The sequence below is a fragment of the Halichondria panicea genome, chromosome 2 (assembly GCF_963675165.1).
Source record: "Halichondria panicea chromosome 2, odHalPani1.1, whole genome shotgun sequence".
NCBI lineage: Eukaryota > Metazoa > Porifera > Demospongiae > Suberitida > Halichondriidae > Halichondria > Halichondria panicea.
This window is the reverse complement of record NC_087378.1, coordinates 8,302,467-8,313,933: the sequence shown is the minus strand read 5'-3', so window position 1 is coordinate 8,313,933 and position 11,467 is coordinate 8,302,467. Positions and strand designations below refer to the sequence as shown.

The 11,467-nt window shown below is 47.8% G+C and overlaps 3 protein-coding genes across 4 annotated transcripts; 2 read left to right on the top strand and 1 right to left on the bottom strand.

Annotated features, from left to right (window-relative positions):
• The first annotated feature begins 52 nt into the window (after positions 1-52).
• LOC135330814 (oxidation resistance protein 1-like) lies at positions 53-4,912 on the top strand. Of its 2 annotated transcripts, XM_064525755.1 has the most exons (15): positions 53-307; positions 505-683; positions 1,153-1,217; positions 1,512-1,628; positions 1,678-1,866; positions 1,926-2,092; positions 2,337-2,508; positions 2,557-3,011; positions 3,367-3,487; positions 3,546-3,590; positions 3,662-3,699; positions 3,752-3,836; positions 3,924-4,085; positions 4,275-4,450; positions 4,664-4,912. In XM_064525755.1, the coding sequence occupies exons 1-15, from the start codon at positions 252-254 to the stop codon at positions 4,797-4,799; spliced, it is 2,163 nt and encodes a 720-aa protein (XP_064381825.1). In that variant the 5' UTR covers positions 53-251; the 3' UTR covers positions 4,800-4,912. The 2 variants fall into 2 exon arrangements, with proteins under 2 accessions (XP_064381825.1, XP_064381823.1); XM_064525753.1 differs by having other exon boundaries at positions 2,337-3,011.
• Positions 4,897-9,184, top strand: LOC135330817 (exostosin-1-like). The gene is made up of 7 exons (XM_064525757.1): positions 4,897-5,915; positions 6,382-6,507; positions 6,830-6,905; positions 7,063-7,182; positions 7,277-7,690; positions 8,251-8,411; positions 8,697-9,184. Exons 1-7 carry the CDS (start codon positions 5,029-5,031, stop codon positions 9,040-9,042), a joined length of 2,130 nt encoding a protein of 709 aa, XP_064381827.1. The 5' UTR covers positions 4,897-5,028; the 3' UTR covers positions 9,043-9,184.
• On the bottom strand, positions 9,103-11,408 carry LOC135330831 (endoribonuclease LACTB2-like). Its single transcript, XM_064525772.1, has 6 exons — positions 11,266-11,408; positions 10,998-11,158; positions 10,664-10,935; positions 9,706-9,858; positions 9,567-9,638; positions 9,103-9,329 (listed from the first exon to the last, which is right to left on the bottom strand). Exons 1-6 carry the CDS (start codon positions 11,406-11,408, stop codon positions 9,189-9,191), a joined length of 942 nt encoding a protein of 313 aa, XP_064381842.1. The 3' UTR covers positions 9,103-9,188.
• Between the last annotated feature and the right edge of the window lie 59 nt (positions 11,409-11,467).

Sequence of the window (11,467 nt, the reverse complement as noted above, 5' to 3'; positions counted from 1 at the left end):
AGTGCTCCCCAATTTAACGGATAATAATCACCTCTCACTGCACTATTTTTGTACTTCTCTTTTTAGAAGCCGTATTCATGCATTCCATGGTGTAGGCAGTATAGGGTTTGTGTTCCCAGGTACGTTCAGCTGAGTTCCTCTGCGCTAACCGTTCAGATCAACTGTGGAGAGAATATGTGGCCATCCTGGGCTAGGACCGAGTAGAAGAGTATCTAGGATCAGTTTAGATAGCTAGCTAGTTGCAGTCAAGGATGAGTAGTTGGCTACAGAAGAGAAGGAGTCCAAGACCGTCTGCCAGTCCCCATCCGTATGCCACTGTATAGTACCACACATTGTTAGATACTCTATGCATTGTTTAGTGTGGTGAAAATTTTTTTGCATGATGAAAATGTATTTTCATGAGATATCTGTTGTTTTTTTGTAGGTAGTATCTGTAATCTGTGTTTAGCTTTCATTTTTGCCATCATTCACCCGCCCACCACACACACACACACACACACACAGTGACATGGTGGGGAGTGGGAGCCCGGGTCCTGTGGAGGTGCGGCTGCACTGTGATGAGGGAGGTCTTAAAAACCCGATGGATTGGGGGACCGTACCCACAGCACTGCAGGAGAAGTTCCCTCATTGGAAGAAGACTGTGTCTGATGACAAGCAGTCATCTCAGGTATCACTGGGACGTGGTGAGTGGGTGGTGAGTGGGTGGTGAGTGGGTTAATAATAAGGGGGGATATTGTACACTCTAGGGCTTCACTGTATAATCGCGTGTGTGTGTGTGTGTGTGTGTGTGTGTGTGTGTGTGTGTGTGTGTGTGTGTGTGTGTGTGTGTGTGTGTGTGTGTGTGTGTGTGTGTGTGTGTGTGTGTGTGTGTGTGTGTGTGTGTGTGTGTGTGTGTGTGTGTGTGTGTGTGTGTGTGTGTGTGTGTGTGTGTGTGTGTGTGTGTGTGTGTGTGTGTGTGTGTGTGTGTGTGTGTGTGTGTGTGTGTGTGTGTGGAGGAAGTAATGTAACTGTAGTGTGTCCCTGGGTTATGCATGCATAGCTCAGTACATGCTTGTGTATCGAGTGTTGTGCATGAAAGGAGTTCATTAGTTGTAACTCAAAGCACTACAAAAGACTATTGACACATTATTGTACTAACCTTTGTGCCTACAGACATGGATCCTTCCATTCACTTCTCCAGTTCATTCAAGGCCCCTGACTTCACCATACCCTATATGGTAGGTTCAGTTTCATAGGCTGGGCTGACTGTAGCCAGTCTCTCTCTCTCTCTCTCTCTCTCTCTCTCTCTGTGTACCATGGCTGTGCTACTGACCCATCTGTGCATGTGTTTAATAACAGTACATGATTTCCCCCCAGTCTATGAATCTGCTATTGTAGGTTTTCTCCAATCATAGCAACATGGCCACATTATAGACTAGGGTAGTTGAGGTTCTTACCTCACAGCAAAGATAGTCGTTGCTCACAGCCTGTATCCTCCACCACCCACACACCGCCCACTCCACACACCACAGGTGATGGACAGAGATACTCTGAACAGTATAGCCATCAAGTTTGAGACAACACCTGGTGACATTGCTCGAATCAACCGCAAGCATCAGGGTCCATCATGGCACATCTTTCCAGGAGATGTGAGACCACACCCACTAACATGGCCGCCATTGTACCCTTCCTCTATAGGTCATCTATGTACCAGACACCGAGAACATGCCCAAGCCCCCGTCACCGTCACCCCCTCCACCCCCGGAGTCACCACCCCCTGTGAATAATGAGCGAGGGGTCACCCCTCTCAACTGGGCTACTGATGTTGAAGAGGAGGTCACTGACACACACTTATCTATCGTATGCAAGTTCATGAGTGATGATCAGGTAAAAGCACACCTCTAACATTGATGATCTTTACCTATTCCACTCCCTGTGTGTGCTAGGGTTGTATCCATGGCTCTCTTGTACTCAACCACATGGCTCTGATGTTCACACCACACCTCATGGACCCTCTGGTTATGGAACTTGGAGCAATGCGTTTTGAAATTGTCTTACCCATTGTTGACATCACTTACGCTGCCCTCACCAAGGACGCGGCCCCACCCACCAGGTAATGGCCGGGGGCGGGTGGACTACAAGAGTGGGTGTGCATGTGATGATTGTCTGCTTCTCAGATATGCAATTTTAATGCCAATTGATTTGTAGATGATTGATGGATAAAACTATCTCATTAAGAATTTGCGCACTGGTGATGGGGTGGGGGGGGGGGGGGGATCTAGAGGAAAAGCTTCCCCCCCTCCACTGGATAGAACCCTGGTTACATGTAGTTACTTGTACACGTTTGTGTTGTATAGGCGGTCTCAGACGCACATCTCTGAGGGCAGCAGTGATGGGCGTGTCACTATCAGTGAGAATAGTGTGGAGCTGGACCTGAGTCTGGACAAGATTATTGTGTCAGATGATCTACAAAATGTACCTGTCATCACCTTCAGCAGAGCCAGCCTAAATGAAGACTCCCCAGCCAGCCTTGATGAGGACCCCCAAGCCAGCCTCGGTAAAGACCCCCCAGCCAACCTCGATGAGGATCCCCAAGCCAGCCTCGGTAAAGACCCCCCAGCCAGCCTCGATGAGGACCTCCCAGGGAGCAGCATGGACCCCCCAGCCAGCCTTGAGGAGGAGGACACCAGTGAGAGGCGTGAGGATGATGCAACTACCATACACAATACAAGTGGAGACGGTGAACTCTCCATTGTCACTCTCAAGGGAGACAATGATGATCCCCCAGCAAGTGTTGAAGACCCCTCAGCAAGCAACAGCCTCGGCTGCCCATCATGTGAGAGCCTACTATCTGACGAGCCAGTGTTCCTTCACGTCCACGTGTGCCCCAAGCCCGGGACCACCTACACTTACACTCCCATCAACAGTGCAGTGGGCATTGACATACCCAAGGGGGAGGGACCTCGCTCCAAACGCTCCCCATCCGTACAGCAGGTCAAGACTTGCTTCTGCTTTGCTTTCACTGAGAAGAGGTGAGAGCGGTGTGGTGTGTGTAAGAGCCACATGCCTCCTGTTGACAGCTACTGTGACATGTGATCTCAGTGTGTTGTATACCGTATAGCGCGAAATTTTCGAGGGGCTTAATTTTCGTGGATTTCGTGGGTTAGCAATCCTACACGAAAATTAAGTCCACGAAAATCGTTCTTTACCTGCTATAACGTGCAAGATCTAAAGGCGTGGCTTCCGGTAAGCAGTCATTCCGCGAACATTGTGCAACGAAATGGCTTTTAGAGGCCAATCCACGAAATATAAGTGCCTCGAAAATTTCGCGCTATACGGTATACAGTGGGATGATACACAGTGAGTCATGTTATCCTCACCCCTCAGGGCCTATGATGTCGTGCAGTTCATCAAGGCACACCATCCTAAACCATTGACCACACCCAGTCTCGGCGCATGGACGGAGGGAACGTTTGAGTTCATCTGCTCTGACCAAGTGGCCCCACAAGTGAGGCTTGTCTGACTGTATAATATATCACCATAATTATACTGCCTTTCTATTCCAGGGGCTTGATTTCTGTGAGGATCATTTCGACACATCTTCATGGGAGGTACAACCACCCACCACCCACACACACACCCCCACACACACCCACACACACTAACTCTCCTCTTCCCTCAGATCATGAGCCTACAGGACCTGCACAAGTACAGGAGACGGTAAGACCCCCCACCAACATTGCCATGGATACCATGTTAATTACCCCCACAGACTGTCGGCCATGGAGGACCTTGACCTCCCACCCCCCACACTCTCAGAGGAATCACAGTTGCTAGTAGAGGGACACTTAAAGAAGGTGTGTGGGCGGGAGTGTGGTGTGTGTGTGTGTGTGTGTGTGTGTGTGTACCTTACCTGTATGCCCCCCCCACACACACTTGTACAGTTGGTAGCCATCCTCCCGGCTGCTGCAGTGGGCCGCCAGTGGGTGCTGGTATACAGCACATTTCGTGATGGCATTAGTCTCCGTACAATGTACCGAAACATGGTGGCCTTTGAGAACGAAGACAGCCCCGTGGTACTGGTTGTCAGGGATGACCAACTCAAGGTGAGTATGAGGTCCTGTCTTCACACAAACAACACAACTATCCACTTACACTTACATATGTTGTCATGACAACTACACACTTATGTCTGTTGTCATGTACTTATGTACTTGACCTTTACGCTTGACAAGCAATTTTAATTGTTACCACAAACACAATAATTACTGTATACAATATTGTGTCCTCTCTAGATATTTGGTGCTGTGACAACGTGTCCAGTGCGTATCAGTGATAAGTTCTACGGTCGCGGAGAATCGTCACTGTTCAGTTTTGAGTCTCCCACGGAGATGCAGCACTATTACTGGACTGGAGGCAACCATTACTTTGTCAAGGGCAACAGCACCAGTCTATCCATTGGAAGTGGAGAGTGAGTGTACCATAGATTATAGATTATAGTAAAACTTACTCCAAAATATAATGAGTAACCAAAATAGTGAGGTCAATATTTTATAATGTCTATATTAATATTGATATAATTATGATTGTTGTGATTTACCCTAATTACATTATATGGTGCCAGCTCATTATACCCCCTCCCCACCCACACACACACGCCCCCTCCCTTCACACACCCACACAGTGGCCACCCTGGACTGTGGATCGACGAAAACTTCTATCATGGCTCTAGTTACGAGTGCTCCACATTCAACAATCAATGCTTAGCTAGCTCTCAAGACTTCATCTGCACTGGTGTAGAGGCCTGGGGCTTTTTATAGCACTGTGTATGTCCTATTGATGAGTGGTCGTGTAGCTAGCTATGTATTTGTGCAATTCATTTTTGTTTGTCTAGTCTATTGATGTTGTGCACGATGAAACCCTACAAGCTAGATTATCAATCAATTATTCGACACATTCCACTGTGTTTGAGAATCCATGCGGTAAAATTAGCTACAGATTTGCTTGAATTTTGTGCCAGTACAAGCTCCAGCTCCAGCTTATGACCACATGCAACGAAAGCTCTCTAGAGTGGTCCTGCTAGACCTACTGGGACTGGCTGTGTTCTTCTCTCTGGTTATCATTGTCTGCTATCAGTGCCTGAGGGGTCATGAGCTAACAAGCCTATCACAGTCAACAAGTTATCTGAGCGTGTCAGACCTGCATCAGGAGAGGCCACACTCTGTTGCTATAGCTGTGAGCTTGGACAAGACATCCAACAACCACTGCACTATGGGAGCATGCTTTGATGTCAGCAGATGTGAAACATTCAAAGTGTTTGTCTATCCTGAGACCAAGGGACTCAGCGGACACTCCCCTCTCCATCGGAAGATCCTCTCCGCTATTAGGAACAGTCACTACTACACTAGTGACCCAACCGAGGCATGCCTCTTTGTACCTAGCTATGACACGCTGGATCGGGACAAGCACAGCAACGACTACCTCAACACTCTCCCTAACCTCGCCTCCCTGGAGCATTGGAACGGTGGTCGCAATCACCTCATCTTCAACCAGTACGCAGGCACTTGGCCCGACTATAGTGATGAACTGGACTTTGACACGGGACAAGCTATTGTAGCAAAGGCCTCGTTCAATATGAGTTACTTCCGACGAGGATTCGACATCAGCCTACCTCTCTTGCATAACGAGCATCCAGAGAGGGCAGGGCAGGATGGGGCTCTCTATGGCAAGGCCGGGCTATTCCCTATACGAAGGAAATATTTGCTGGCATTCAAGGGGAAGAGATACTTGTACGGGCCTGGGCGTGAGACTAGAGCCTCGTTGTATCACCTCCACAATGACAGGGACATCCTCATGCTCACTACATGTAAGCATAACCGAGACTGGGCCAAGCGGCAGGACAAGCGTTGCCATGCCGACAATGAGCTCTATGACAAGTGAGTCAGTACAAACACACACACACACACACATCATTGTGTATGCATTGCACGTCTAGTGTATATAATATAGTTGATATTGTACCTGTAGAGTTGATATTGATATTGTGTTAGGTGCTAAATTTGTTTTCTCTATTCATAGCTAATAAGACATATTAAGTGTGTGTGTTGGTGGGTGGGTAGGTGTGTGTGTACACAGGTCACCTAATTGATAACTGCATGACCCTATATACAGCGCCAATGCTGTTGTTAGGTTTTTATTATTCATTGTCAACAACATCCAATTATCTGTTGATTGGAGCAGGTGTCCCTTAGGTACTTGATATCGTGTGTTGATATGGCTGCTGGTCATACTTGACCAACACTTGTACTGTGAGGTCATACTCTTCACACCCTCACACCCTCACACCTTTACACCCTCACACCCACACACCTTCACACCCACACACCCTCACACCTCACACAGGTACGACTATGCCGACCTCCTGGCCAACTCCTCCTATTGTCTTGTGCCTCGAGGGCGTAGACTAGGATCGTTCAGATTCCTCGAGGCTCTGCAAGCCTCCTGTGTCCCTGTCTCCCTTAGCAACGGGTGAGACCACCCCCCCCTGAGCACTGACACACTCCTATAGCTATGTGTTTGTTTATAGTGCAAGCCAAAAGTTTTTCTTTGATAGTTTGATTTGCTTTTCAACACCTAATTATTACTCATTTGTTGCAAGCGCTAACCCAATTCCTCGTACAAAGTGTTGTGTTCAAAATCTTTGACTGCCCATATCTCAAGTTACAGTATATTGTCTCATTTCAAATCATAATCATTCTGTTTGATTTGCAGGCCAAATTAAATACTTGACAGTATAGTTTTGCCAAAATTGAATTGTTTCTCCACTAACCCTCCACCCTACCTCCTACAGCTATGTGTTACCCTTTGATGAGGTGATAGACTGGAGCCAAGCTGCCCTGGAGTTGGACGAGAGGCGGCTACTGCAGGTAGGTCATGACCCCAGAGGCAGCCACTGGCTGCGTGCTAGCTCTTGTGGTACCTACTAGCTTTCGTACTATATGATGCAATCTGAGGCCAATAATTATAATTTAAGACCAAGTGGTCTCTTTTTTCAGATTGCATGCATTCCCTCCCTTGCCTCAGGTGTCTGGTATAGTACGCAGTGTCCCCACTCATCGTCTGTTGTCTCTCAGACTTCATACACAACTCATCTGGGACACATATTTCAAGTCCGTTGAGAGAGTTGTCATGACAACACTAGAGGTGGGCCCTTGTACAGTTCTGATGATGTATTGTCCTCCATGTAAAATTATATGCAAAGAAAAAAAATTTTTAAATTCTATTCTCATTTCCTCAGATCCTCCAGAACCGTGTGATCCCTCGGCCAGGGTTTGTGTGGAACCAATCTCCTGGTGGTCTAGTGTATCATCCAGCCTATAGCCCCCGCCCGCCCACCTTCCCCTTCTACCACACCCACTCATCACAGGACCAGTTCACGGTCATCATCACATGTTCCCACCCGGCCACTCGCGAGTCAGCCCCTCTAATCAGTCTCATCAAATCTCTCTCCACGTCCGCTCATTTGGCGGAGGTCATAGTACAATGGGTGGGGGCGGGACCTCCTCGTGTGGATGTGCCCCCTCTCAGTGTGCCTGTGAGGGTAGTGAGGAGTGAGGGCCGTACTCTCGTGGACCAGTTCTGGCCATTGGATAGTGTGCGGACAGATGCTGTCCTACACTTGACAGAGGAGGCAGAGATCAACAGCGATGAGGTACAGGGGACTTAGCGTTAAATGAAGCATAATCATTATTCTTGCTATTATTGAATGAATATTGAATTTTGATAAGGATGGATGGCTAATGCGAGTTAGATTCCCAATATAAGATGGGAATTGAGTGAACCAACTATACACTCACCCCGTTGGTCCAATAACATTAATTTTATGATTTTCTGAAAGCTTAGAGAGAGGCCTTTCAGATGGTGTGTTGAAATCGAAAGTCAATTTTTAACCTGTTTTTGACAAAAGACCATGGGCTATATAATTATAGCCCATAGTATTTTTCCGAAAATAGGAAATTATGGCCTGTTCCAAATAATTATGTGATTTGAGCATACCATCTGAACAGGCTCCTTCTAAGCTTTCAAAAAACCTTCAATTTGGACCATCAGAACTCCAGTTACAGCCAATGTGTGTAGTGTGTGTTTACTACTTACGGCAGATTTAGAACTGTAAGAGTCTCTTAGTTTGTGTGTTGCTTCCATGCAACTGTACAAGTCACTGTATGTGTTGTTGGTTTCCTCTATAATTATTGTTGATTTCTCTCTCTCTAGGTAGAGTTTGGTTTTGCTGTTTGGCAGTCGTTTCGTGATCGTCTGATTGGCTACGTTGCTCACAGCCATTACTGGGACGAGGTGAGGGAACAGTGGGGCCACAGTGACCAACCAAGCAACGACTTCTCTCTAGTGCTCTCAGGAATTCTCTTCTTCCACAAGTGAGTTAATGCTGCTAGCACATACTATTGACAACAACTCCACATTCCCCACCTTTGATCAACTACCATAAGGCCATGTACTAATAGGTACACTAATAATGTATTTGAAATGTGCATGTACAGTAAACAAAGTCATTAACTTTACCCCCCCCTGTGCTTTATAAGGTATCTTTGTACTGCCCCCCCCCCTCCTGTGCTTTATGAGGTATCTTTGTACTGTATCCCCTCTGTACTCTGGTATAGTAACACCATCATGTGTTAGTATTAGAGTAATCCCCCACACAGGTACTATGGTTACCTACTCCACGAGAAGCTCTCCCCTCGTCTGCTGGAACTGGCCAATCAAAACACTAACTGTCTCGACATTGTCCTCAATTGTCTGGTAGCTGACATCACGGGGAAACGACCAATCAAAGTGTCTCATCGTACAGCCTTCACTAAGACCCCCCAGGCAGTCTCCACGGCAACCCTACAACGCACCAATCAGGAGAGAGTGGCATGTTTGAACATGGCTGTCAATGTGTACGGTCGAGTGCCCCTCCACTCCTCCGTGGTGAGGGCTGACCCAGTCCTCTACAAGGATAACGTCTCCATGTTGAGGAAAGAGTTCAAACAAATGGAACTGAACTGACCACTTCAATTATATTAATGGCTTATTTTTGTATCACTTCTATTGGAATTTCTTGAATGGTTTCTTCTAAAAAATGTTTATTGTGATCTCATACATAAGCAATGTACATACCACAACAAACGGACACAAACAACAAAACAGTTTGATCATAATTTGATGAGCTTTAGTCTCCATTTTACAGTTCCGTCTTCTAGTTCTATCTTTGTAACCATCCCCTCGTTGAGCAGCTTGTACAGATGAAGCTTGACATTGCTCTCAGCACCAAACCACAGGCTCTGGTCAACGTCCTGCATGTAGTGTGTGGGCGGGACACACATTAGGAGTGTAGCATGTAGTGTGTGGGCGGGACACACATTAGGAGTGTAGCATGTAAGGTGTGTGGGCGGGGGCACACATTAGGAGTGTAGCATGTAAGGTGTGTGGGCGGGGGCACACATTAGGAGTGTAGCGTGTAGTGGGATGAGCACGGTACATGTAATTATATTAATTACAGTGGATGCTGGGATGAATAGAAGTTAGCACACCTTGTACATCTCCATGACAACGTCCATAGAGGTCAGGCCATTACCAGGTTCCTTAGAGAGCTCAGCCAAAACCTGCCCGGAACAAACAATAGGTAGATACAAATTAATGGTGTACGTGTTGAGTAGAGTCAGTAGTTACCTGTTTCTCCCTGGCCAGCCTGTGTTCAATGTACTGGTTGATCTTGCCCAGTCCGTCCATCACCACTGGACCATGACCAGGGTAGAGGGTGGTGGGCACGAGGTCCCTCAGTCGATACAGTGACTGCATGTAGCTACCAAAGTCCTCAAACACCTGCAGAGGGGGAGGGTATAGGGTTGAACTACCACTACCTGCACAACAGAGGGGGAGGGTATAGGGTTGAACTACCACTACCTGCACAACAGAGAGGGAGGGTATAGGGTTGAACTACCACTACCTGCACAACAGAGGGGGAGGGTATAGGGTTGAACTACCACTACCTGCACAACAGAGAGGGAGGGTATAGGGTTGAACTACCACTACCTGCACAACAGAGAGGGAGGGTATAGGGTTGAACTACCACTGCCTGCACAACAGAGGGGGAGGGTATACAGTTGAACTACCACTGCCTGCACAACAGAGGGGGAGGGTATACAGTTGAACTACCACTACCTGCACAACACAGGCTCTAACTACTAAAACTCTATAGCTAGCAAATGCCTTGTTCCGTGGATTAACTGCACAGATATATATATTAGCATGCAGGCAAACTCTAAACAGAGATTTTATTACTAATAATTTATAGTGTGCACGCCATTATTATAGTTATAGTGGGAGAAAGGGAGAGAGTGGGGTAGTGGGAGGAAGGGAGAGAGTGGGGTAGTGGGAGGAAGGGAGAGAGTGGGGTAGTGGGAGGAAGGGAGAGAGTGGGGCAGTGGGAGGAAGGGAGAGAGTGGGGCAGTGGGAGGAAGGGAGAGAGTGGGGCAGTGGGAGGAAGGGAGAGAGTGGGGCAGTGGGAGGAAGGGAGAGAGTGGGGCAGTGGGAGGAAGGGAGAGAGTGGGGCAGTGGGAGGAAGGGAGAGAGTGGGGTAGTGGAAACTTATATATTATATGTTAGTGTCTCTTCATTCAGCACTTACAGAGCTTCCCTGACCTAGGACACAGTCCCCAGTGAACAGGGAGCCCTCCTCCTCCAGTACTAGTGACATGTGATCAGTCGTGTGACCCGGGGTGGCTAACACTCTCAGAGTAGCTCCCTCTGTGTGCAGCACCTCCCCATCACTCGTCTCCGTCATAAGGTCAGAGTACAACGCCTGATTGGCAGGGTCAGCGTCTGGATCTGTACTAGGCCTCAGGGGGTACCTACCACCACCACTTGACTCTGGCAGTGGAAGCTTGTAGAACACTGCGTCTGTATGCATGAGGGACGATATGCAACACGTACATACACAAGGGTAATGGAGGGTCTTCTACCTGGACATATAGAGGCCACACCCACTGCCCCGCCCAGATGGTCGTGATGCCAGTGTGTGATGATGATCTTAGTGATGCTTGTATTCAGCTTAGATAGTGTTTCCCCCAACAAGCTAACATAGTCGGGCTTGTTGGCCTCTCCCGTGTCAATCAATATCCGCCTGTACATGTGTGGTGTGTGTGCAGTGGTGTGGGAGGTGTGTGTGGGAGGTGTGTGGTGTGGGAGGTGTGTGGTGTGACCTATATAATGCACACCATATCCACCCACTTATTTCCAGTGCCCACGAGGTAAGTGTTGGTCCCTTGCAGCGTGAACTTGCCAGGATTAAGCCCCAGGATACGCCATACTCGACTAGAGAGCTGCTCCACGTTAGGAAGAATCTTGAGCGCTGGGTTGACTAAAGAAGACATCTTGTTCTTCGACCTTGTAACCAACCTGGGCGCGCTCTAATTAGAAATACTGAATATAC